Source organism: Filicampus tigris, chromosome 12 (assembly GCF_054856515.1).
Source record: "Filicampus tigris isolate MCC_2025a chromosome 12, RoL_Ftig_1.0, whole genome shotgun sequence".
NCBI lineage: Eukaryota > Metazoa > Chordata > Actinopteri > Syngnathiformes > Syngnathidae > Filicampus > Filicampus tigris.
Window position 1 is genome coordinate 5888761 of NC_141228.1, and position 26240 is coordinate 5915000.

The 26240-nt window shown below is 39.5% G+C and overlaps 1 protein-coding gene across 4 annotated transcripts in view; it reads left to right on the forward strand.

Annotated features, from left to right (window-relative positions):
• tut4 (terminal uridylyl transferase 4) overlaps positions 1 to 26240 on the forward strand; it is a 38371-nt gene that overhangs the window by 1968 nt on the left and 10163 nt on the right. For 3 of the 4 annotated variants that reach the window (XR_015088962.1, XM_086047168.1, XM_086047165.1), the window contains exons 5-26: positions 113 to 229; positions 349 to 526; positions 3006 to 3094; positions 4137 to 4188; positions 4581 to 4650; positions 6017 to 6143; positions 6440 to 6559; positions 11355 to 11549; positions 11658 to 11832; positions 11926 to 12461; positions 12583 to 12733; positions 14211 to 14297; positions 15780 to 15883; positions 15977 to 16034; positions 17262 to 17365; positions 17452 to 17541; positions 21728 to 21841; positions 21946 to 22023; positions 22119 to 22302; positions 22394 to 22441; positions 22661 to 22743; positions 23655 to 23770. Coding sequence is in view for 3 of the 4 variants with exons in the window: in XM_086047168.1 (XP_085903294.1) it covers positions 113 to 229; positions 349 to 526; positions 3006 to 3094; positions 4137 to 4188; positions 4581 to 4650; positions 6017 to 6143; positions 6440 to 6559; positions 11355 to 11549; positions 11658 to 11832; positions 11926 to 12461; positions 12583 to 12733; positions 14211 to 14297; positions 15780 to 15883; positions 15977 to 16034; positions 17262 to 17365; positions 17452 to 17541; positions 21728 to 21841; positions 21946 to 22023; positions 22119 to 22302; positions 22394 to 22441; positions 22661 to 22743; positions 23655 to 23770 (2876 nt within the window). In the remaining variant the exon portion in view is untranslated. The remainder of the gene's footprint in view (positions 1 to 112; positions 230 to 348; positions 527 to 3005; positions 3095 to 4136; positions 4189 to 4580; positions 4651 to 6016; positions 6144 to 6439; positions 6560 to 11354; positions 11550 to 11657; positions 11833 to 11925; positions 12462 to 12582; positions 12734 to 14210; positions 14298 to 15779; positions 15884 to 15976; positions 16035 to 17261; positions 17366 to 17451; positions 17542 to 21727; positions 21842 to 21945; positions 22024 to 22118; positions 22303 to 22393; positions 22442 to 22660; positions 22744 to 23654; positions 23771 to 26240) is intronic. The other variant, XM_086047167.1, reaches the window with a different exon arrangement.

Below are 26240 nucleotides of genomic sequence, written 5' to 3' on the forward strand. Positions count from 1 at the left end.
GTCCAATTTAAATCCTTGAATGAAATCTGAATATCTAAATTGAAATATGATTTAGTGAGATTGTACGCACTTGTTTTGCGAGTTATACATTTATTAATCTTTGTTTTCACAGCAATCCCCAGAATACCCAAAATATCAATACATATGCAAACTGTGTTCGGTTCATATCGAGCACATTCAAGCAGCACACAAACACATAAAGGAGAAGAGACACAAGAAGAACATAATGGTAGGTGAATGTAACATTTTGTATTGTACTTTTCAGTCACACATCCATTGAAAATATTTTCTGGAATTTCAGGTGAAACGGGATTAAAGTAAAAATCTATTTTCGTTGTGCTATTTTAGGAAAAACAGGAGGAAAATGAACTGCGTGCCCTGCCACCACCCCATGCCTCGCAGCTGAGAGCCATCGACACAGCTGTTCTGGAAGCAGCCAGGCAGCATGGGATTTCCAAGGAGGACTTTGAGCATCGAAAGGCTGTGGTTATTAGGATGGAAGACATCATAAAGAAACACCTCTCAGGTTGTAATTCATTAAACTAGGTCTTGACCGCTGCTGAAAAAAAAAAAAATGGAGTCACCAGTCTCAGAGTATTGTTCATTCAGATGTTTAATTTTTGGGGAAAAAATATCCAAGACATGACACAAAACTGAAGTCATTTCCAATGGTAACTTTGTGTCTTTAAGAAACACTAAAAGAAATGAAAAATTGTGGTAGTCATCAACAATTAAATTTTTAGACCAAGCAGAAGGGAAACAATATGCAATCACTCAATTCTGAGGGCAAAATTATGGAATCACCCTGTAAATTCTAATTCCCAAAAATAAAACCTGCATCAGATTCAATCTGCTCGTTAGTCTGCATTTAAACAGTGATCACACCTTGGAGGAGAGCTGTTGCACCAAGTGGACTGACATGAATCGAGGCTGCAACACGAGAGTTGTCAATTGAAACAAAGGAGAGGATTATCAAACCATTACGCAATGTTGAAAAATGTGCTGGTTGTTCGCATTCAGTTGTATCCAAAAGCAAGTACAAACAACATGGGAAGCTTGTTAAAGTGGAAGCAACCCCAAACAATTTTTTCAAGAATATGTTCTGTGCAAGCCCACTATTTGAAACAAGGCATAAATATTGCATTTGTGAAATAAAAATTAATCCACTCGTTTTTAGCCATCTGTGGGGGCGGCCATTTTGTCACTTCTGTCGACTGAAAGTGACATCTACCCAGGGCTCAGGTAATGGCCAATCACGGCTCAGCTTTAGAAAACAGGCAAGCTGTGATTGGTCGTAGTATATTTGTGGTTAATAAGCATAAAATAACAATTACTCCAAAATATTTCCCCTTGTTTTGGTGCATATAGTACAAGTACATTTGGAACATACTCACATTTGTTAATTATTATCTTGTAGATCATATGAGCAATCTGAAATTGCTGCACAAAATTGCATTTTCATCAATATTATCAGAGGCATTTTACAAAAATTTGCCGGGTCGTTTATTGCTATTCGTCTGTTGACCGGAAATGACATCACAACTGCTCAGACCAATCACGGCTCACCTGTTTTCTGAAGCTGAGCCGTGATTGGTCGTTTCCTGAGCCCTGAGCAGTTGTCATGTCATTTTCAGTCGACAGAAGTGACAAAATGGCCGCCCCCCGAGATGGCTAAAAAGGGGTGAATTTTGCTGCTTAACTCATATTCCACAAATGCAATATTAATCAGAATGCTGTGTTTCCACGAGTGGGCCTGCTGGGAATATATTCGTAAAAAAAAAGTGTTTGGGTTGAATTCCCCTTTAAAGGAAAGCATCCTAGTCGACCAAGGCAGACATCAAAGTGTCAAGACAGAAAACTTAAAGCAATATGTCTTGAAAATAGAAAAATGCACAGCTAAACAAATGAGGAACAATTGGGAGGAAAACTGGAGTCAAGGTCTGACCAAACTGTAAGAAACCGCCTAAAGGAAACGGGATTTACATACAGATGAGCTAAACAAAAGTCATCATTAACACCCAAATTGAAACAAAATAAGGTTATAATGGGCTAAGGAAAAGCAATCTTGGACTATGGATGACTGGATGAAATTCATATTCAGTGATGAATCAGGACTCTGCATGAGGCAAGGTGATGATGTCGTTCCAATGACATTTTATGAAGGCGACAACCTGGAGGAAACCGGCAAATTTTCGCAATCATTGATGTTAAGGGGCTGCATGTCAGGTAAAGGCACTTCAATAAATGTCCAAATTTATGTTGACATTTTGGACACTTTTCTTATTCCATCAATTGAAAGTACTTTGGGGATGATGAAATCATTTTTCAAGATAAAATAGAGTGCAAAAACCGTAAAAACATTCCTTCAAGGAAAACACATAAGGTCAATGACATGGCCTGCTAATAGTCCAGATCGCAATCCAATTGAAAATCTTTGGTGGAAATTGAAGAAAATGGTCCATGACAAGGCTCCAACCTGCCAAGCTGAGCTGATAAAAGCAATCAGAGTTGGACCCAGACTGGTGAAGAGTACTGTTCATCACTCATTAAGTACATGCTTCTCAGACTGTAAACTGTTATAAAAGAGTTGGTGCATTAAAACAATAGTGGTGTTTTCAAGTATTTTTTCCCTGATTTCATTTTCCTCAGAATTGAATGATTACATATTTTTCCTCTCTGCTTGGTCCAAACAAGTCATTGTTACTGACTACTACTACCACATTTTCCCTTGATCTCTTGTAGTGTTTCTTGAGGACAGAAAGTTGCCTTTTGAAATGACTGAAATTTGAAACGAAGTTTTGTGTCATGTCTGTGATCTGCATTTCTTCCCTACAAAATTAAACAAATGAATGAGCATCCTCTGAGACTGAGTAGGAACTTTTTAGGAGAGGGCAACTTCTTCACAGCAATTAAAAAGCCCACATACACATTTTATGTCTGTTGCACACTGTAATGTACTATACACCTTAATATATTTTTAATGTCTGTTTTTCTTTATTGTCCAGCTTGCACTCTAAGCCTCTACGGTTCTTGTCTTACCCGATTTGCCTTTAAGACGAGTGACATCAACATTGATGTCATCCACCCATCCACAGTAAGTCTGTCAGTTTTCGTAACAAAAACTAAAACCTCTTAGACAGCGATTCTGCAGCATAGCATCGGAGTCTGAATAGAAGATGTGGCAATAAGCGCGTCCTTTGATTTTTGCATAGAACCCAGTGAAAGTGGGATACTGCCTCAACTGTGTCTACATAGTGAGCAGGTTTCCTAGAATAAAACAAGTAGAAAAACAGCATAAGTTGTGTAGAGTAGACCATCCATCAATCAATCTATCAATCCATTTTATGTTACTTATCAGAGATGGGCAAAACTAAAAAAAATTTTTGAAAGGAAAAAACAATATCAATGCAAAAGGATGTGGAAAGTGTAGTTTTCCTTTATCAGAACTTACTGACAACCATCAACATTAACAAAGTTGGCATTAAATAAAAAATAATCCAATCACATTGCATTGCATCTGTGCTTTAACTATAAATAACAATTTTATGCTACAACATAAGTGTTTGTTGTGTTTGCGTGCGTACGTCAACTGTACCGTGTGAGTTGTCTTACCAATTTGCCCATATGTAGGCTGGTGGGAAAAGAAAAACGCACATTAGTCTCTGTCATGTGGACTCCCAGCGATGTGGACTGTCTGCCTGGAACCTGGATCGCGTTTTGAGTCACCCCATAACATTATGTTTCATTATAGTTTTTTAATCCACAAAAAGATATTGGCAGTAAAAGACATTGCATTGCTACAGGAATGGTACGTGACCGATAATCATGAGGCTCGCTCCCATTAAATGTAATTGACCAGTGAGACGCGGATTGCATTTACATTTTTACAACAAGCTTTTCTTTTTTATATCCGCTGGTACACTTGCAATTCTAAATATAGTCACGCAATGTTGTTAAACACGTGTACCATATCGCCTCTTGACACATAATGGAATTATGTCAATGCACCGAGCTGTTTTGGATATGTGAACCTTCACTGACAAGGTCTGCCATGGTCTTCTTTTTCTGTTATATGATCCAATTCTGCAAGCATTTGAAGTCTTACACATTGATTTTCATACTGCTTTTGCATCTAGATGACACAACCGGAAGTCCTGATTCAAGTTCTTGACATCCTCAAAAACAGCAGTAAGTGTCATTCATACTTGCCTTTGGTTAAGGGATTAATTGAACTGAACAACTAATTTGAGCTTCATGGCAATGGCTGTGAATATTTGTGTATGTATGTGTCTTAGTTACTTTTAATAAATTCAGTACATGTGTAAATGAAAAAAAAGAGAAAAAAAATTCTTTTTTTTTTAATAATAATGGGGTATTGTGTGCCGATTTAATTATTGGAATAAGAGTGCGCTGTTTAACTCCATCACCTCTGAATAGTTGACATACAAGACTTACCAATTTCTTTGTTTTTATAAGTAAGCTCTTTCACTTTAAATGTTTGCAAAATTGTGACTTGATTTCTGCTTGAATCTAATGTGAGATTATGTGACTTGATTAACTGCAGTCCTTCCACTTTTTAGCTGAATTTTCAGAGGTTGTGTCCGACTTTCATGCCAAAGTTCCTGCCATCATCTGTCGTGATGTCCTAAGGTCAGTGAGGGTTCCATCCACTTCTGCCCTCTTATGTTTTTGAAAATATTAAGTAAAACATGTGTGTTTCTGAGGGTGTGCACACTTGTGCAACCACGTTATCTCAGTTTTTTTTTTTTTCATTTTTGCTTCCCCTCTTGAAAATATTTACTGTAATTTCTTGAGAATAAGATATCTAGTAGGTGTATTATACTGAGCAGGGGGCCTGACTGTCCCTAAATGGTAGCATTTTGCTCCAAAGATTTGAGACCTTACTACGAAATACTATTGTTGAATATTTATTCAGCCATCCAATGTTAGTTGTACACAAATAACGCTGGTCTGTCTGTTTATTACAAGTAACCTAACCATAATATTTAAGTCTGAAATATGTCTAATCAATTTTGTTGTCAAGGTCATACCATAGATATGTTTTTCAAACGTTGAATTTCTAAACCAACTGTTGTACAAGGAATTGACATAAATTTCACCATTTTACACACAACCTAAAGTCGCGGTTTGTTTAAAAAAATTAAATAAAAAAACTGTGCAATATAAATATAAATGTGTTAAATATGACACATTTAACTTAAATAAATGTGTATAATAAACTTAACACAAACACATAAGGCAAAAGTTAACATCCTTATAACTTAAGTAATTAAATGGATGGCACCATGCAATGGCCATGTTCCATGTAATCGTGGATGTCACAAACCCCATGCCCTCCTTTGTGCACGTCATTGTTTATCCTCTGAGCCTCGTGTAGTTTCAAGAAGTATGTTCAGCAAGCATTCTGTGATATACCTCCGACGACTCCCTTTTCGTCACAATAACGTAATTTTCGCGGCATTTCACAGTGCTCTCGCCACGCTGTAAACATCCCAGTCTGTTATATACAGAGATGCATGCTATTCTGGAGGATTTTTTTTTTTTGACAATTGAAAGGTCACATAGACAGTAGTGACGTTTAGAGGGGTGATGGTTAGGGAGAGGAGGGGGAGCTGTTAAAAAGCCGTTGAATTGTCCTTCTGATGCAGGTTCTTCCAAAGGTCCAAATGTTGTTTATTTAATATGTGCATAGTAATTTGTAGTGAACAGTATTACAAAGAAATAAATGCTGTTGTCTTCGCAGTGCGACTATTCAGTGCAATCCAGATTAGTACACAGCATAATGTATATCATTATATAATTGTTGAATTTTTTTTCCAGTTGTTTGTAAATCACATTTATTATTTAGAAAATATACAACAAAGATGACAAATATATATATTTTTTAAATACAGCAAGAACTAAGGCAAGAATTTCACAATATTAATTTAAAAAAGTAACATTTGACAAGTTAATAAATAAACCTGGCATATGTGTTTTCGTTTACAATTTACAGTGGCTTGATTTGCAAAGTGAGTGCAGGCAATGATGTTGCTTGTCTCACCACAAAACACATGGCAGCCTTGGCTAAAATGGAGCCCAGGTTGGTTCCCTTGGTGCTGGCTTTCCGGTACTGGGCAAGGGTGAGTACACAAACAACAAAGCAGTTAAAGTAAAACATCATTAATTGACATTGCTGGACTTCACTGAATTCTTGAATATGTTAATTGAGTTACTATTTTGACTCACTAAAGTGATGCCTATATAACTTTTAACCTTTCCTGCCAAAAGTCTAAAAATTACAGTTAAATTTAATTCTATAGAATTTTAATTTGGACATATAGTCTTAATGTGTTTTTTTTCCCTTGAAAGTTTCTTTATACACCCAAGTTTTTATTAAGGTGCTTGAAATGTCAACTGCTTTGTCATTTATCTGCAGCTGTGTCACATTGACTGTCAGGCCGAGGGTGGAATCCCCTCATATTCCTTCGCTCTCATGGTCATTTTCTTCTTGCAGCAGAGAAAAGAGCCAATCCTCCCCGTCTACCTGGGCCATTGGGTACGTTTTGTAAAGCATAACTTTCTGCCTCTACTGTCCTATCAATTATAAAAATGTCTCCGTCACAGCCAAAGTGAAGTTGATCATCCATTTTGCAGCGATGTGCAATTTAGGTTATTTTATTTTAACATAATACTTAAAGCGGAAGTCACCCAAACATATTTTTTTCAAGAATATGTTCCCAGCAGGCCCACTAGTTGTAACACGGCATTCTGATTAATTTTGCGTTTGTGGAATATAAATTAAGCAGCAAAATGCACTTGTTTTTAGCCCTCTCTGGGGGCGGCCATTTTGTCTTCTGTTGACTGAACATGACATCACAACTGCTCACAACGACCGATTCAGAAAACAGGTCAAACATAAAACAGATGTCGCGTGTTACCGTTTGTGGGTACATATAGAAATGGATCCAGTTACGTTAGCTGCAAGCACCAACAAAATTTTACTGGAGTGAAATAGCTAAAGTTAGCCCTAGGGGTGGGCGATACGACGATATTAGATCGTTAAGAGATTCAACGTGTTCACGATCTCATAAAACCGGAAGATCGTTTGATAGTCTTCATGGAACATTCTATACAGTTTAGCTCAATGGCGGCGAAAAGCCGCTGACGCATATATCCGACCAACCAATCACAGCACACACAGTGCACCGTACGTGACACTCCCCGCCTCCCTGTTTGTTTGTATACAGCGGGGAGCTTTAGCGAAAAGTCACCACGAAGCAGAGTTGGTCCCGAAAAGAAACTCCACATCCACAGTGTCGATTTGGTTTGGCTTTTCCTCGGAGGAGAAGGCGCAAACCAGTCGTTTGCAAAGTTTGCAGAGTTTCGGTTCGAACGTCAGCGCCGACAGCCAAAGCAAACGGAGATCAGACCATTGGTAGCCGGAGGCAGCCGCTAGCTCCAAGCTAACGCAACCCACGGTAACACAGCCATTTAACAAGAGCGCTCGAAAAAACAAGCAAGCAGTGTAAAAAAGTAACTGAGGCAGTGACTTATTACCTTGCTGAAGACATGATTCCCATTGAAACAGTGGAAAACGGGTCTTTAAAAGATTCTTCAAAGTACTAGGCCTGCGTTACGAGCTGTGTTTTTATGTTTACGTTATGTTACCTTTTATGTTTACATTCACTGCACGTTTTGATAAAAATTGTCACTATTCGAATTAAAGCCTGTTCAGAAATCTTAGCTGGCTTAAAATGTCATTTTTTTTTCTTTTAGAGTTTTATATACATTTGAAATATGTTTTATTTTGTATAACATGAGGAAAATGATCAGAAATGTGCAAATTAGTATTAAAAAAAGATGTAAAAAAGAATCGTGATAAAATCGTGATCGTGATTTTTTTTTAAAATCGTGATCTGATATTTTTGCCAGATCGCCCACCCCTAGTTAGCCCCATAATGCACAAAGCTGAAACACAACACTGTAATTTTGACTGCAACCCGCTGCTTCGCGAAATACAACTTAACGATGCACGTTAATAATACGTCGCACATCACAGCAACTTCAGTAAAACTGGGTCATATTAGTTAGTAGTTACTTAATGAACTTACGATCCTCTAGCTCTTTGCTTTCTGTCGTCTTCCAGCAGCACCTGGGTGACGTCGCTTCATGTGTTCGTTCATCACTCGGCTTTACAAAGGATACAGACGACCAACTCGTTTGACTTTTCGTTGAAACATGTCCAGAATTTGGACTTTCTTGTTCACTTTTTAGCTGCTTTGTGAATGAATGCTGCTCTCTTCTTCTCCGCCCTGAACGCACGAACCGGTGCGCAGCCGCCATTTATGCTGTTCTCCTTTTTTTTTGTTGTTCTCCTTTCTTTTCTGCTGTGCGCACTTGTTTACAGCTGGCGTTATGCATGTGTTGACGTATTTACACAGTCAACACTCGACAGTATGTGCGTGTCGACATATTTACGTCATCACACTCTTCGTCGACGGTATGTTGTGCGGCCGACGTATTTACTTCATCGGTGACGTTGACTAGCCGGGACAGCCCTATAATGCAGAATACTGTATATAAAAAAAAAAAATGCCTTCAGGGCACATTAAGCATCACCACTCAGGCGAGGGCAGCATGAACAGAGCTAGTTGGCTGTGGGCATCAGGAGGGCTAAATAATCCTATAGTCAGAAAATCCAGTGCCACTTAATTTCCAGTGACACATTGGAGCATGTGGAGTGCCCTTAAGTACAACACAAACAACAGCACCAAGGTGCAGACTACTCAAAAGATCCCTTCCTGTCAGATGCCCTAAACCACATATTCACCTGCTTGGAAGACCCCAACAACAAGACCCTCAACATCAGACCGATTCCACGACCCTGATCTTATCCCCAGCAGACATGAAGAAAACGCTGCAAAGGATTGATCCCCACAGTTTAGGCTCATCGATGAGCTATAGCTCCATGAAAACTGAAAGACAGGAAAGGAGCCTAGTGACAGACAATCATGAAGCCTATCGTGCTGAACATTTCCAAAGATTGCCATTTATCAGAGCTGAGTCATCGCCTAACCGTCTCGGAGTCCGTCTCTTCGTCGGCGACAGCCAATCGGCATCGAGAACTTAATGTACACGTCACACACTTCGTGATGGTTAGGCAATGCCCAGCTCTGCTATTTATGTCATAAAAGCAGGGATTTCACCGCATTTGCCGCCTTGCCTCACCCGTACAACTCTATTTGAGAGAAGTCTGTGAAAGAGCTGCATGGGGCGTGGTGTTGTTCTTAACCTTTTGGACCAGCCAAGGCATGCAATTTGATGTTTCATATTCGATTAAATTGTTGAACCTTTAAAATATTAAGGATCTTGGTTACAAATATGTTTTGACCAACGGCACATTTTCACACTTACGTTACAGTAGAATAAGTATAACTTATGTTAAATATAATTGATGTTACCAGGCTGAAACTAGGAGCTCAGTCCAAGCGATCGCATCCGTCTGCGCTTTTACAATCACGGGGAATGTGGGATCCAACGAAGGAGACGATGACGCGGTTGTGTGATGCGCATTAATGTAGGGCATAGATACTATATGTATGTGTGTGAGAGTGTCCTCAGCTGGTTTGCCAAGTGTATCGTCTCGTTGTCGTGGAGACTTTCTTGGCCATTCCAGTCCAGGACACCGGAAGGAAGTGGGAGGTGAAAAGGGAACTAGCTTCCAAAAGCAGTAGTTTTCATACAGGGGAAAAGTCCAGACCACAAATGTTTTTGGAGCAGGCCAGCAACAGTTCAGTCAACCTTGAGTTCTTCAGCCTCAGTGGGACTTCGATTTAGCTGAATTAGCTTCTTCAAGGTGAGTTGCCAACTGCTCCTCAGTGACAGCCATTTTGCAGAGGAAACACATGGATCTTGCGATTGAGTTGGCTCCTCTCATGAGTCTGAGTGTTGATTGGTCACCCGACACCATCCCAAAAGACCGGCAGCTTTTTCTCTCTCAATGAAGGCACTTCTGTCTGCTGAGTTTTGCGATGGATCAGGAAGCTGCCAAATCCAAACAATAATAATAATATAGATGTCTTCCATATCCTCTACGGGCAATGATGATAGGCACAGCATTTTCCACTTGCCCCAGGAATCTAGGGTGTACCCAGAGGACAAAGTCAGCAAGCAAGAGAGATAAGGGTGGGACGGGGAGCAGAGCAGAAGCGGAGACGGCTGCTAAAGCAGATAAAAAAAAAAAAAGAGAGCTTCCACAGCATCAATCAGGATGATTGTTTAAAGATGTCAGTCAGGAAAAGGGTACAAAATAATTTCCAAGACATAAACATTGAATTTACCATGGAACAGAGTGTCATCATAAAGTGTCAAAATAAAGCACAACAGTGTCATCAAGAACTGGATGTCTGTCCAAAATTGATGAAAAGATGAGAAGAAAATTGGTCAGGGAGGCTGCCAAGAGTCCGACAGCAACATCTAAGGCGCTTCAGGATTTTTTGGCAAGTACTGGTTGTTTTGAACATGTGACAAGTCTCCCATCTTTAGATAAGACTCTATGGGGTAAGATGGAAGCCTTATCTTCCAAAGAAAAAAAAACTTGAGCTCTGCTATAAACACTTGTGGCAAAATGTGTTATGGTCCGATGAAACCAAGGTCAAACTTTGCGGCCATGATTCCAAAAGTTAAATTGGTGCTAAATATTAATAAAACAAAATTCATAGTGCAGTGCCCACAGGAACAGTTTAACTTTATTTGGGGTTAATTCAGTGCACTTTAAATGGCTGCAGGTGTACTGTATGTTGACTCCCACTTAACATGAGTTTCAATATGATTGATTAATTCTAAACAGCCACACCCCCTGTTATAAGAAGGTGTGCACACTTGTCAAAGGTTTTATTTTCACATCTCCTGTAAAATATTTCATTTTTTGCATCTGAGTTGGACAGGTTACAAATCACTTTAATGGTGGAAAATGTTTTTAAATGATTTATCTTGGTCTAATGTTTTTTTAATGTGTCCCCAAAACCTGGCATTTGACCAAGGGGCATGAAGACTATATCTACTGTATATTTTTAAAGAAAAAAATATACCTGTTTTTGTGGAAGTTAATGAAAATAATGCTTGGTTAAAAAAAAAAAAAAAAGAATGTTGAAAGGTTGTTTAGTATCGGGAGGAATAAAGCAAAACCGCAGCAGAGGGGAAAAAAAAGAAAAGTACTAATGTATTTATATAATTATTAATGTAATTAAAAATTGGAAATCTGAACATTTATTTAAGGCTATTTTTAATGTATACTGCATTGGTGTTCAACTTCATTTTTATTTTTTTTGGGTGGCTTTATGCTTTTCCAGATTGATGGCTTTGACGTGAAACGTGTGGACGAGTATCATCTGACAGGAATTCAGTCGGACATGTATGTGCAATGGGAGCACAGACCTTCTAGCACCACGGATGGACAGGTAGAGAATCGAAACGATGCTAAGGGTGAAGGCAGCTCAAAACCAGAGCGCAGTAAACCAGATAAGGCTCAAATTTCACATGGCTTGGTGAGTCTGATTTCAGAAGATATTGTGGTGTTGGCTAACGGAAGTTAAAGGTTATTCCCTTATTTTTGCCAGTTTTTAATATCTTTTTTTAATTGACCCCTTAAAAAGGCCCGGCTGACATTTGAATTGTGTGAAGATGTGTCACTGGGACAGTTATGGTTGGAACTCCTGCGTTTCTACACTCTTGAGTTTGCGTTGGAAGAATACATTATCAGCATCCGTTTAAAAGCGCTTCTCTCTCGGGAAATGAAGAACTGGCCTCGTCGCCGGCTTGCTATAGAAGGTAATTACTGAATGCCGTACAAGAGCTTTTTGATCCTCTTAAGTGTCTGGACACAAACAAAAACTGATTCAAGTCTCTGTTTCTTTCACTAAGATCCTTTTGCCCTGAAAAGGAACGTTGCACGAAGCTTGAACAGCCAATTGGTGTTTGAGTATATACAAGAGCGGTTCCGCGCAGCTTATAAATACTTTGCCTGCCCACAGAAAAAAGGCAGGATGGAGCAGAAAAGCAAGATGGCTGGCAAGCAAGGGTCCAAGTTGCCCCGAGTAGAGAAGGAGGCTGTATCCATGTGTGTTAACAAGATAGAGACTAACACACCTAAGTTTACAGATGATAACATTCAAATGACATTCCGAGAGTCAAAAGATGATGGTGAAATTGTGAGCGACAATAAAGCTAGGTCAGATCTGTCCATAGAGGAGGAGAAGATGCTTGATGTCAACCTCATGGTTATGACCCTCAGTGAAGAGAACAAAGCTTCTGAACACCCTTCCCTTTCCATCAATGGCTTACTGAATGAAGAAGTAAAGAATGAGGATGAGGAAAAATGTTTTTCCGAAAAAGAGGGACTCGTAACGTCAGAAGAGCTTCACTACATCTTTGATAAGATGATTTTCACTGGCGGGAAGGTAATAAAGATACTCAATTTTTTTGTATGTGTTTTCCACAATGACCATTTGTAACCAAGCACAAATTGGCACATGTGACAACCCCCCGCCCCTTTTTCAATTTTCCCTTATTTCTTTTCAGCCTCCGAATGTTGTGTGCAGTATTTGCAAACGAGATGGTCACCTGAAAGATGAGTGTCCTGATGACTTTAAGAAGATGGAGTTGAAGCTCCTGCCTCCAATGAACAACCATTTCAGAGAGATCCTTAATGGGCTTTGCAAACTGTGCCACTGTGTGTATTTGTGGGTTTTCGTATAATTTTATAGTCTTTGTTTGTCTATGTGTATGCATGTAGGTGGAAAATTTCTTGTGTGGTAAGACATGACAAAATCTTTTGTAGAGATATCATTAATGTGGCAAGACATTTCAGCAACTATCTTCATCTGTGCAAAGCATCATTATAGCAGCATGTATGATTCCTATATTTACAATTATTCTTACAGTAACTCTTAATGAATGGAAACATAAATATGAGACAAAAGATCATCACTTAAATGTTTATTTGCAGGTATTTACTGTACATCTGCATCTGATACACTGTTGCGTAGACCCACCCATTTTTCTTGTGATCAAAAGTAATCAAGTATGTAGCTTACAGGTGTGTTTTAAGGACCCACTTGTGTCTTATTGTATTGATTATTCAGACAAATGTCTGCGCTTAGTTTCACATTTAAGTCTAGCCGGCGCCGGCTATATTTACACTTAAAGTTGTCACCACTATAAAATGAGGAACAGCTGTCTTAATGTCACATGTTTTCACATGTGAAGCTGAGATGAGAAAATTGCCACTGCGCACACATTGCCGATAAGCAGTACAACCATTTGGAGTGTCCTTAATAAGAACAAAGCCACTGCTTTACTCAGTAACACTGAAAGGTAGACCAAGGAGTAAAACAACAGTTGGCAACAGGAACTGTGCTGAAAGCCTGGGAAAACACCTCAAAAGAAGAATGAAAAAGTTTGGTGATGTCAATATGCCATATTCTTGAGGCAGTTATTACAAGCTAAGGATTTTAATGTTGACTTTTTCACATTAGTGTATTTGAATTTCCATTCCATTTCTTAATGACATTTAGCATTCAAAAATGCTAATCAGGCGCAGATGTAAATCCTTCAAATAAAAGCTGAAATATTGATCTTTTGTCTCATAGTAATGTTTTGTCAAACCTGAATGTTTTCAGTCTACAACAAAAAATGGCCTCACTGCTCCAATACCTTTGGAGTGATGTGCATCTTGCTACCGTTATGTGGCTCCCCCAAAAATGTTCAGGAAATAGAAAAACTGCATATTTTTAGAGTTAATAACATTGTATTGTGAGAGAGCAATGTTTTTTAGCACTTTAGATTGGATAATAATACTTTAGATTGGATAATAATTTGAAAAAACAGACAGAGACTAACCAGTAGTATTGATCTGTGGAAAAACCTGAAATTGATACACGTATTGCTAGTTACTGTGATTTCTCGGTACGCCGTCTATTGTTAACCCCCACTACCCGAATCTGTGGTATATAAAATGGATTGATTGATTAGCTATTGTTTGATATAGGTTTTTGAACCAGTTTCACTGTGTTGTTCGTGTTTACGGTATAGTCTGCAATATATTGTATTGTACTGGAAATAAATCTTAGTAAAATGACACCTGCCCATTATGATCCCCGTCCATATTACTGAAGCACAAGGGTCACAGATGTTTTCCTATGTTGTAGATGAACTGGCACCCACACATGCTGAGCAGCAGAAGAGAGAGCAGATACTTGCCAGTCTGGAAAGGTTCATAAGGAAAGAGTACAATGGTAAGAATGGTAACATGCTTAATACATAAAATTTGGCAAGGATGGTAGTGGTAATGAGTGCTATTTTCCTTTTCAGTCTACTAGTTACAAGACCGAGTCAAAATATTAGAAAACGTTCAGGGTAAAGCAGTGCATTTCCACAAATCAGGCCCATAAGTCTTAGGAACTCTATACCATTCGCATCTTTCTGGCTCTAAACACTCCCACAATGGATTTTTAATTAAATGAACAAGATGCGCTTTTGCTGCAGACTTTCATATTTAATTGGAGATTATTTACATCCAAATCAGGTGAACGTTGTAGGAGTCAGCAGTTTTTATATGTAACAGTGGCGATTCTGTGCTGTCCAAATCACGCACTCTGGATTCGAACCCACGCCCTCACTGGCTGGTAGTCAAGTGCACTGACTACTGAGCTAAAAGCCCGGGCCGTTAAATAGGCAGCTACTACCCTCTTTTGAAAGCTCCGAGGTATTGCTAGTGCAAGCTGGCGTCCTTTACATACATAGTATATGCCTACCATCATGCCGACCAAAAGTAATGGGACAAATGAAACTTCAACTTTTTAATACTTGCTTACAAATCATTTGTGCTGAGTTAGAGCCTGAAGTCTGAAACGTAGACATCACCATTCAACCCTGGTGGTGCTCTGCCAGGCCTCTTCTGCAACTGTCTTCAGTTCATGCTAGTTCTTTAGGCATTTTCCCTTCAGTTTTGTCTTGAGCAAGTGAAATGCATGCTCATGCTTGGCCATTGTATTGCATTCCCTGTCTTTGCATTTCAAATACTCGGGTTTCTTTCACAGTATTCTTTGTGTCATTGTCCATCTGCACTGTGAATCACCATTGAATGAGTGAAGCATTTGGCTGAATATGAGCCAATAATATTGCCCAAAACAATTCCGAATTCATCTTACTGCTTTTGTCAGCAATCACATAAACAATAAATACAAGGGAACCAGTTCCATTGGCAGTTAGTTTGATTTCCCTTTACTTTGGCTCTCTCAAACCACTCTCACTACTCACTGCTTTAAAATACAACCTCGCGAGGAGGAAAGTCAAGAGTCCATGTGAAACATCCATCCATCCATTATCCAATCTACTTATCCTCACAAGGGGCGCGGGAATGCTGGAGCCTATCCCAGCTGTCTATGGGCAGTAGGTGGGGGGACACCCCGAATTGGTTGCCAGCCAATCGCAGGGCACACAGACACAAACAAATATCCGCATTCCAGGTGAAACAGAGCAGAGAAATGAACGTAACAGGCCTTTAAAATGTAATAATTCATTCATAGTGGTAGCAACATGGAAATTTGTGTCTGTGTTGTCTTTGTGTTTGTATTGAGTTTTAATAAATGCATGCTTTAACATGATAATAGTCATTCTGCTGACACTTTGTAAAATACTTGTTTGAGGATTTCTATGTAATGACACAGAATACACACTAAGCAGCACAAATTGTTTACATGCATGTGACTCCACAGATAAAGCGCAGCTGTGTTTGTTTGGATCTTCCAAGAATGGATTTGGTTTCCATGACAGTGACCTTGACATTTGCATGACTCTAGAGGGCCATGAAACGGCAGAGGTAGGAATATGTACATTTACCAATGTTTTCTTCATCGTTGGGATTAGAGATGTGTCACTTTAACGTTTGCGCTGAATTGTATTATCTGTACAGAAGCTGAACTGTAAAGAGATCATTGAAGGCCTTGCTAAAGTCCTAAAGAAGCATGCAGGTGAATATATATTTAATGATCAATTCAGGGTTCCAGTTACGTGCTTCAAAGCACTTCATTAGCTAACCTCCAATTACACAAATCTGCTCATCCCTGCCTGCCACAACAGTTTAGATGTAGAATTCAAAACTGTGCTAGTCACATTATCATGAAAAAACTGACAGGTTTAGGGGACAGTTACTTTTTCCACACAGGGCCAGGTAGCTTTGAATAGTTGTTGTCAGAGCTGGGCATTCCACCTATCCGATGGACCGGTCCATCTATCTGCCTATTACGGACGCTCATTTTGTAGGCGATAAACCATAGACGGGAAACTTAAAAAAAATAGGTGGATCATAGGCAGGAAGCACATTTTTTTTCCATCTATGTAATAGTCTTTAGTGCATGGCCACAGTGAGGCTTCCCTTTCCCGTTGGCAGTGGTGAGGCTTTTTGACAGCTTCTGGGTCCTACAAGGAGACGTATTTAGTCCGGCCACAGTGAGGCTTCCATGCCACGGTGAGTCTTTCGTTTCAAATATCGCTCGGGTGTCGGGGTGTGGGGGGTGTGGCTGGTGTGGCTGGCGTGGCTGGCGTGGCTGGCGTTGAAGTTTGTCCACGGAAAAGCTAACGGAAGCCCGTTTAAAATGATAGTTGGACCAACCTACAGGTGATTACTATTTGGTCCAGTTTGACAAAAAGGCAGATAGATGGATGGTGGAAGGGTACCCACACTGCAGAAGGCGATAAACAGACTGGGAATTTTTAGTAAAATGCCCACCTATGGGTTTTTTCTCCTCAACTAAAATCACAGTTTGAAAATTGCATTTTACTCTGTTTACTTGGGTTCTCTTTGTGTGATATAGATTTGTTTGATGATCTTTAAATGCTTTCATGCATGAATTATGAAAACCTGTATTAGGATTTTTACTTTTTTTTTTTTTTTTTAAAGATTCATTCATATAAGAGACAGAAACTTTAGAATAGTTCCCCACTGTAGTCAACACTGTCCTTGAATGGATTAATTAAACATTAGAAAGGGAAAACTGCAAACAAAAAAATACAAAATAAGAGTTTGAGAAGACGACAAATTATTTTTCATACCACTGATTTTGGTGCCAGCGTGCACCTACATTTGTAGAGATCCCAGAATGCTGTCGTTAAAACTGGATCCTTGCATCCATCACTAACATGGTTCTTGTAACCTGTAATCTGACTTTATATGTTCTCCAATTATCTTCCAACACAAGGGCTGAGGAACATCTTGCCTATTACAACAGCAAAAGTGCCTATTGTGAAGTTTGAACACAGGCAGAGTGGTTTGGAGGGGGACATCAGTCTCTACAACACTCTGGTGAGTGACAGAAGCCTAATCTATAGGGTTTCCGCCATTATTTTGGGAGAAACTGTTGTAAAATGTGGATCACTAATTTGTGGTAGGCTCAACATAACACCAGAATGCTGGCTATGTATGCAGCCCTGGATCAACGTGTGCAGTTCCTGGGATATATGATGAAGGTCTTTGCCAAGGTATGTCAGAAATATAAAACAGCACATTAGAATGGAAATCAACCCTAATGACTTTATTTTGTTGTTGTCTTCAACTATGTTGATCGGCCTGCAGTGCATCAGTATTCATTTGGCAAGAACATTAGTCAGCCTGACGCGGGCTGTTCTCGAGTTTAGTTTAGCGAAGAGCTTCGCAGTGGCTCGCTACACTAGCGTCTTCGTTATTATCAGTAGCTGTTGCTTTAGTCGTGGCTGGTTGCTTTGCGTTTATTTGGTAGGCCTGAACTGCTTCTTTGGTAAGCCTTTCTTACAAAGAAAGACTTTCTTACAAAGAAGCCATAAACCATATCACGGAGAAGAGGGTCCGTCAGGAAGTTGAATCTAAGACTCAGGAGGCGCAGTGTGGTTTTCGTCATGGCCATGTAACAGTGGACCAGCTGTCTGGCAGTGAGTGAGTTAATATTGTGCATCAACCGCCAGCTCATGTTAGCCATTCCTTGTCAGGACTCACAAATAGTTAAGTGGGTATAAGTAAGTATATTATTGACAGTGACGTCTAATGATACAGTGATGACTTTTACAGTAATACACCCAATACACACATGAAACTGTAGATTTGTGTACAGTATTATCAAGTCCAAGTCTTCTTGGCCCTCTTCCCTCCACCGTGCAGGAAATGAGAACGTTGCTAGTATTGTTACCGCTGTTGTCATTTTAGCTAGTCTCTAATTTGGAAAACTAAGTGCTAGTGGCGTCGGAAAAGTTGCCAAATATCGCAAAAATGTTGGCTACACTGCAAGTCGTAGCGCTTACTCGCTACCTCGTTTGTCCTAGCGTCCCCACGTGTGCACATAAAGGACATAATAAAGTACAACTTTTTAAAAGTAAAGTAAAAGCACCACATATTTTACATTTTACTTCGACTTCGAGGTCACTCTAAGGGCCGGTCAGAGACTGTAGGCGGGCCGGATGTGGCCCCTGAGCCATACTTTGCCCAGGTCTTCCCAAAGAGATCAGGTGAGAAGCTCGGTCATCCGGGAGGGGCTCAGAGCCGCTGCCCCTCTACATTAAGAGGAGCCAGATGAGGTAGCTCGGGCATCTTGTCAGGATGCCACCTGGACACCTCGCTGTAGAGGTGTTCCGGGCATGTGTCACTAGGACAATGACCCAGAACACGTTGGAGACACTATGTCTCCTAACTGGCTTGGGATCGCCTCGAGATCCCCCAGGAGGAGATGGATGATGTGGCTGGGGAGAGGGAAGTCTGGGCTTCCTTGCTTAAGTTGCAGCCTCCGCGACTCGACCCTTTAATAAGTGAAAGACGATGGATGGGCTTATTAGGATCACCTAGTGAGAAAAAGAATAAAAAAAGACAGATTTCAGTCATCCATAGGCAAGTTATCTGGCGTATCACTCAATAGCAACTGGTGGTTGCAAGAGGCCCCGTCAACGACTTGGTCATATCCATTCCCAACATGGCGACGTGCATTAAAATTAACCAGTGGGATTATTTTGACATTTGATTTATTTTGACACAAAAATGGGAACCCTGGATATTAATCAAACTTTACAATATTTCTCCCTCTCTCCATCAATACTTAAAAATGGGCCACTTTAACAAGTGCATGGTCCTCAAATGAGCACCAGTGGTGGTTGTTTGATGCTCATTTTTTCATGAAGCACCGACCTCATGGATGAACTTGAAAACGTGCAGCACACCTCGGGAAGATTCATCATTAATACGTGTGGATTTTTTTTTTTCAGATTTCACGTTATTTCCTAAATATAACAACATACCAGGGCTACACATTGTTAGCTTATTAAAACAATACAATGTACTGTTTTAAATTGAATTCATATTCAACACAATTTAGCTGCATGGCCTGTTCGAAAAATTAATTGCCCACCTCTGACTTGCAGTATGGAACCCATTAATCAACTATCTATCTTAGCACACGTCTGTAGGGCAGCACTCCAGTGCCCAATCTTGTTTTTGCAGCACGGACCTCAAGGGCTTTTTTTGACAAACTGTTGGAGCTGGGGCACAGCGACACGGAGATAACCGAATCGTTGGCGGCTCTCCTATGACCTGTTTGTCCACCGGCGAATGTAGTCATTAGCGCTGGAGCTAACCTGGTCAAGCGAGCCGCCACAACAATGGTTGTTTATACGCTATGCAATGCGCCGCGAGGGTCAACTTTAAAATAAAGGCGCAAAAATTTGGACTGTAAATGGATATCAATGCCTTACTTAGTTTTTATTTGGAAGTTGGCCCTCGCTGACTGTATTCAAGCTGACTGACCGAGCCGTATTATTCTAGTGCACAAAAGATTGAACTGGAGCGTGGGTAATTTGCTTTAAAACACATTCATCCCAAAGACATATTTATGTCTTTTCATAGTACAGCAATTCAATCCCAGGAATTTATTTATATATTTTTTTCAAAATATTTCAAACATTAGGGAAAGAGAGGGTCTGGAAATGCCTGGTCCTGAAAGAGTTACTATTTGAATTCCCCAAAATAAAGCATACCATTTATCATTTAAAATGTATGAGAAGAGGATAAATAAGTGCATACTAAATCTCAATTGCAATTTTGAGGAAAAAAATCAAGACTTCGATCATTTTTTTAAATCGTTCCGTCGTAATTTTTACTATACAGGGACTTTAAAGATCTATGACTGCGGCGGTGTAACCATTTTTCTGGGACCAGAAAAATAAGACTGGTCGACGTATTATATGTGTGAGTCAGTCATTATCTGACATGAATGTCACCAAATCTAGCTTCAGAACCAGGCTGACAAGTGAGCATTTAACTGATTCCTTCAGAATGAAATAACTTCAGCATATACATTCCTGCATACAACTTTCTGGTTGAATCCAGACAGGACCTGTCCTCTCACTAACCAAAAGTTTTGATGTTTGAAAATGGTCAGAATGCAGCATGCATATTGCTGGAATCATATTCCAGAATCCTCACTTATCCAAAACCATCACTTTTCGTGGGAAAAAATAAATTCTTGTTCGTTGAATCATTAACATTCCATCATCAAGAGAGCAAGCCATTTTCAGCACTTAAGAATGGTGAATAATTTAAAAAAATAACAAACTCACGTTGGTCGGTCGACTAATAGGTTTGACTAATAGATTTGTTGGGGGAAAGAAATATGAAATTGATCAGAATTTAAACAGAAGGTTTTTGCCTGACAAAGGCGATACACTTGTTAGTGAAGAGTAGTTGTTTTGTTGAGTCTTAAATTTTACATACAGGCATTTACACTTGTTTTTTGATACATTTTATACAGTATGAGTCATGTATTGCCTTTTTTTATTTGTGTTATGTGTGTATTGCGAAGCAATCATTTTCACTTGAGGTGTGGAAATCAGCTATGCTAATAATTGGTATTAATCCCGTTAGGGCTGGGCGCTATGGTTAAAAAGTGTACGATGATAAAAGTATTTCATGTAAGATAATATCGATATATATTGAATATTTTATATAGTGAATATCCATCCATCCATTATCTGTACCGCTTATCCTCACGAGGGTCGCGGGGCGTGTTGGAGCCTATCCAAGCTGTCTTTGGGCAGTAGGCGGGGGACACCTTGAATTGGTTGCCAGCCAATCGCAGGGCACAGAAAGACAAACATCCGCACTCACAATCACACCTAGGGGCAATTTAGAGAGTCCAATCAACTTACCATGCATGTTTTTGGAATGTGGGAGGAAACCGGAGTACCCGGAGAAAACCCACGCAGGCACGGGGAGAACATGCAATCTCCACACAGGGAGGCCGGGGCCGGGATCGAACCCACGACCTCTGAACTGTGAGGCGGACGTGCTAACCAGTCGACCACCGTGCCACCCTATAGTGAATATATTAATTAATTAATTTTTTAAATTTACTATTCAAAATAAGGAACCAGAGGAAAACAGCAGAATTTATGTAATTTTATTTTAAAATGTAATACTGAATCTTAAATAAGAGTTTAAAACAATGTAAAAGTCAACTAAAGTAGTCAATATAAAGCATCTTTTTAAACATAATGTGCATAATAGGGCACGGCGAATCACCTGACGTGCGCACTTTGGGCCCCCTCCATTGATGATGGTGCCCTACGCACTGTGCATACTCTGCGTCTAGGAAGCGGCGGCCCTGCCTGTACAACTATTTGCCTTGTCACAACTGGACTTTTGTGCTCACAGCGCTGTGACATAGGAGATGCATCCAGAGGGAGTCTATCATCTTATGCATATATCCTGATGGTGCTTTACTTTCTGCAACAGAGGCAGCCTCCAGTCATCCCAGTCCTGCAGGAGGTACTAATTACCAATACCAACTGAATGTACAGGGCACTTAAAGTGAAGATGAAGATTTAGCATTATGCTCATTATTTTTCATATTCATTATTGATATCTCTTAGATCTTTGATGGTACAAGTGTTCCCCAGAGAATAGTAGATGGTTGGAATGCCTTCTTCTTTGATGATCTTGAAGATTTGGTGAGATTTTGATTAGCTTTTGAACGTGGAAGAAAAACGTACCAAAAAATGTTCAGTGCAATATTATGTGGCATTTGTTATTTCTGTCCAAACAGCGCATGCGGCAGCATCTGTCACAGGTGGAGCTCAACACAGAATCTGTGGGTGAGCTATGGTTGGGCCTCCTGCGCTTCTACACTGAAGAGTTTGACTTCAAAGAGCACGTCATTAGCATCCGCCAAAAGAAACGCCTCACTACCTTTGAAAAACAGTGGACGAGCAAATGCATTGCTATTGAAGGTGCTCGAATGAAAATGTCTGTTTAGCTAACTTAACATACTTAAAACAGTATTGCAACCTGTTTTCACTTACTTGTCTTTTTTCCCTTCAGATCCTTTTGATTTAAATCATAATCTTGGTGCCGGAGTTTCTCGCAAAAGTATGTATTTTTACCCCCACTAAAACATCGTTTAAAGATTGGCTCGCTAAAATGGCTATAAGTACTGTTTTATCATTAGATCAGTTAAGTTACAAATTTGCTTCTGATAAATCTACAAAAATATTTAAAGTGATTGATTGACTGCATTTTAGAATATAGTTGCAGAACCTAAAAAGCATGTTTATTACCTTCCTTTGAAAGATCACTTTTCTCTTACAGTGACAAACTTTATCATGAAAGCTTTCATAAATGGGCGAAAGCTGTTTGGAACTCCCTTCTACCCGGTCCCGGGTACTGAAGTGGTATGTGCAACCTCAACAGTTTTGAAGTGCATGATTGATACCACAGATATATATATATTTTGCATGGTACATGCTGTTTATTAATACGTTTCGGTATTGCATGTTCGGTTCGGTCCACGTGCGTTCGGTTCGGTCCAATTATTAGCGCATGTAAGGCCGGAGAATTGAGAATAAATGGTACAATAAATAAAAAAATAAAAGCGAACCATTCGGGTGAAATTACACCAGAATAAAAAATACACTAACAATAAAGATCTCCTAATTTAGTAAATTATTAATTATTAATTATTATTACATACACATTTGACGTAATGTCTCAGACATTACTACAGCTGTAATCACAATAACAGTTCTAAATATTCAAATACAAAAATATGTTGCAGGTTTAGTTTCCCAGCACTGTCAAAATCAGAATGCTTCAGTCATTACAAAAAAAGTGCTTTGGTCTTAGCAAAGTCTCATGTCAAATAAGACCTGAAAGTGCATCACTGACCAGAATACATACAATAAATCATTATGCTCCTTTTGCTCAGCACAGCCCCGCTTACTGCGAGCTAAAGCATATGCGTTATACAGCCTAGTCAAGACAGTCCACATTCAATCAAATTGTCCCTCAGGACAACGTGTATCATGTTCTTTGTTTCCACTGCCAAAACATGGTTCCAAAAGTTTCGTAGATCTACGTCATGCAGCAGAGGCTTGGCGCTAGATGCTCTTAAAGTGACAGTAACCGCACCAATATTGGTGTATTTGAGGTATCTCTTGTTACCAGCCCAGTTTTGTTGATACTGAACTGATGAATGTGATGTCATTTTTTCCCGATATCGATCCGATAGTTAATGTGTCTGTCCCATCGTTACCGTGCATCCCTAAAACAAACCATTTGAAATGTTTCATTGTCCCTGCTGCAGGACTACTTCTTTGACGCAAAGGTTCTAACAGATGGCGAGTTGGCACCAAATGACAGGTGCTGTAGGATCTGTGGAAAGATTGGACATTATATGAAGGACTGTCCCAAGAGACGCAGGTTGGACTTTCAATATAAACCCCACTCACTTACCAAAACTAAATGCTTAAACTATACCTTCTGTTTGCTGATAGAGAGGAACGGGCTACAATGCATATGTGGTATGGTATATATATTCTGTTGCAGCTTTGACTAACGCCTTGAGGCAGATGAGCCATGTTTCATCCAGGCACTACCTGCACCAATATCAGTGTTTAGCATAGTCATCACAGTCATCTCTTTTCTATAGCTGCTCTTTATCACAGTCCCGTATTGTACCTTGTTAGTCTCTTTCAGGGAACAGAACTTATATTCACAACTTTCATGCTCTTTTCAGTCCATTCACTTGGTTCAACACCCATCATCATATTTCGACAACAATGGCTTAAGTCATTTTTGCTTTTCAGAAAACATCAAAAACTGAACCGATTACTGAATATATTGTATTCAGGAATAATTAATATTGATAATGATTTTGTACGATCTGTTCAACTGTTCAAGGATTTAGGCCCTTTTCGCTGAGGCGGCGGATTATGGCAAAAAAATAATTTATGCCAATTTTAGCACGGTAACCATATAGCATTTCATTAAAAAAAAAAAAATACAATACCTGTCAAAGGTTTGGACGCACCCTCTAATTTCCTGAATTATTGATTAATACTTGTCAACATCATGAAGAAATATTAATGGAATTATTTGGTAAAAATTGTTAATCAAAACAGAAAGATTCTTCAGAGGCCACCTTTGCACATCTTGGTATTTTCTCAGTCACTTTTATGATGTGGATGATGCTTTGTAACATGGAATGAATTTAAGTTCACAGCTGTGCATAATCACGAGTTAATAGCTTGAATTTCTTCACCACTTAATGTGTTTGAAACCGTTGAAGCGTTTTTCCAAATATTTTACTGGTTCTATACATGGTACGGTAAAAATTCAGTGGATATACAATTGAAACCAAAGGTTTACACACACTGTAGCAAATAACACCTATGTTAAATTATTCCTAACTAAATCATTTTCTAAATGCCAGAATGAGAGAAGTATTTTTAAAAAACGTTTTCATTATATTTCCTTAAAAACTTAAGTTGACATACAGTAATGGCCAGGTCAGACCTCACGAATGTTGACCGACTTTGACCCGACACGTCACAGGCAAAACGCTCACTGTCGTGGCTGATTATGAGTTGTTTTCGAGTAATGTGTAATGTTACATAATCAACGATTGGCCATCTGGCATCTGGGACGCTTCAACAACTACAACACACAAAGTCTGGCATGTCAGAATTTTTTTTGTGCATAGTATGCCATGTCCTATGTGCACTGCAATTTGTTCCTAGACATTGAACAATAGTGAGATGCGCTCCAGTAAACTTTTCTGGTTGAGATATCAGGTGCGCACTCCTGACTGGTGTGCGTGCCATGCATTCGTTGTTTCTGCGGAGCCCAACTCCGGCATGTATCCGCACTTGTGTCCCGCGGTCCTGCATGCTCACAGATTGTTTCCCTACTGCCTGGACTCTTTTCTTTTTGCCCCTTCCCGCATACCTGTGCCGTGGTACCATGGTCTTTTCGGAGTCAGACTTGTAGTGTGCCGCTCTCCAAGACACAGCACAAATTTATGACACCAGGTCTGGTAATCTGACATAGTCTTCAATAACAAAAAAAGTTGTGTAGTCTGAGATTGGCAAAAGATTACTCTACCTTTAAACAATTTGGAAAAACTAGATGACAATGTCATGTTTTTTTCATCATTTGAGTTAATTATCGACACACCTGTGGATGTATTTGAAGGCACACCTGAAACACACTGCTTCTTTGTGCAACATCATGGGAAAGTCAAACAAAATCAGCCAAGATATCAGGAAGAGAATTGTGGACTTGCATAAGTCCGGTTCATAATTGGGTGCAATTTCCAGATGCCTGACGATGACTCGGTCGTCTGTTAAAACGGTTATACGCAAGTATAAATACCATGGTAATGTCCAGCCATCATATCGCTCAGGAAGGAGATGAGTTCTGTGTCCCATCGATGAATGTGCTTTGTCTGAAAAGTACATTGAGTGTTAACCTCAATTTAACGGATTAATGACAGGGTAGTCTGTTTTAACAGATTTTCAGTTAAATTGAAGCAGTTTTTTTTTTTCATAGCCTAAAAACAACCAATACAGTACAAAATTGTTACACTTAATTTTTTTGTGACCTAAAAATGCCCAGTACAGTACAAAATTATTGCAAATGAAAAAGCTTGAAGCTGTTTTAAAACTTTTAAAGTTTATCCAAAATCGCTGTATACTGAACCAAAATCAGTGTAGCATTCAAGGCTTGAAATAACTTGTATTTCATTGCAATTTGCGGGTCAAAATTCACATTTTGTGCCTTATTAAATCACATTGAATCCATGATCGACTGATAACTAAACTCAGAGACAGCTGGCAAAAGAAAGGAGAAGAAGAATGAGAACAACCACTGAGAAGGCAGCCTCCAAACT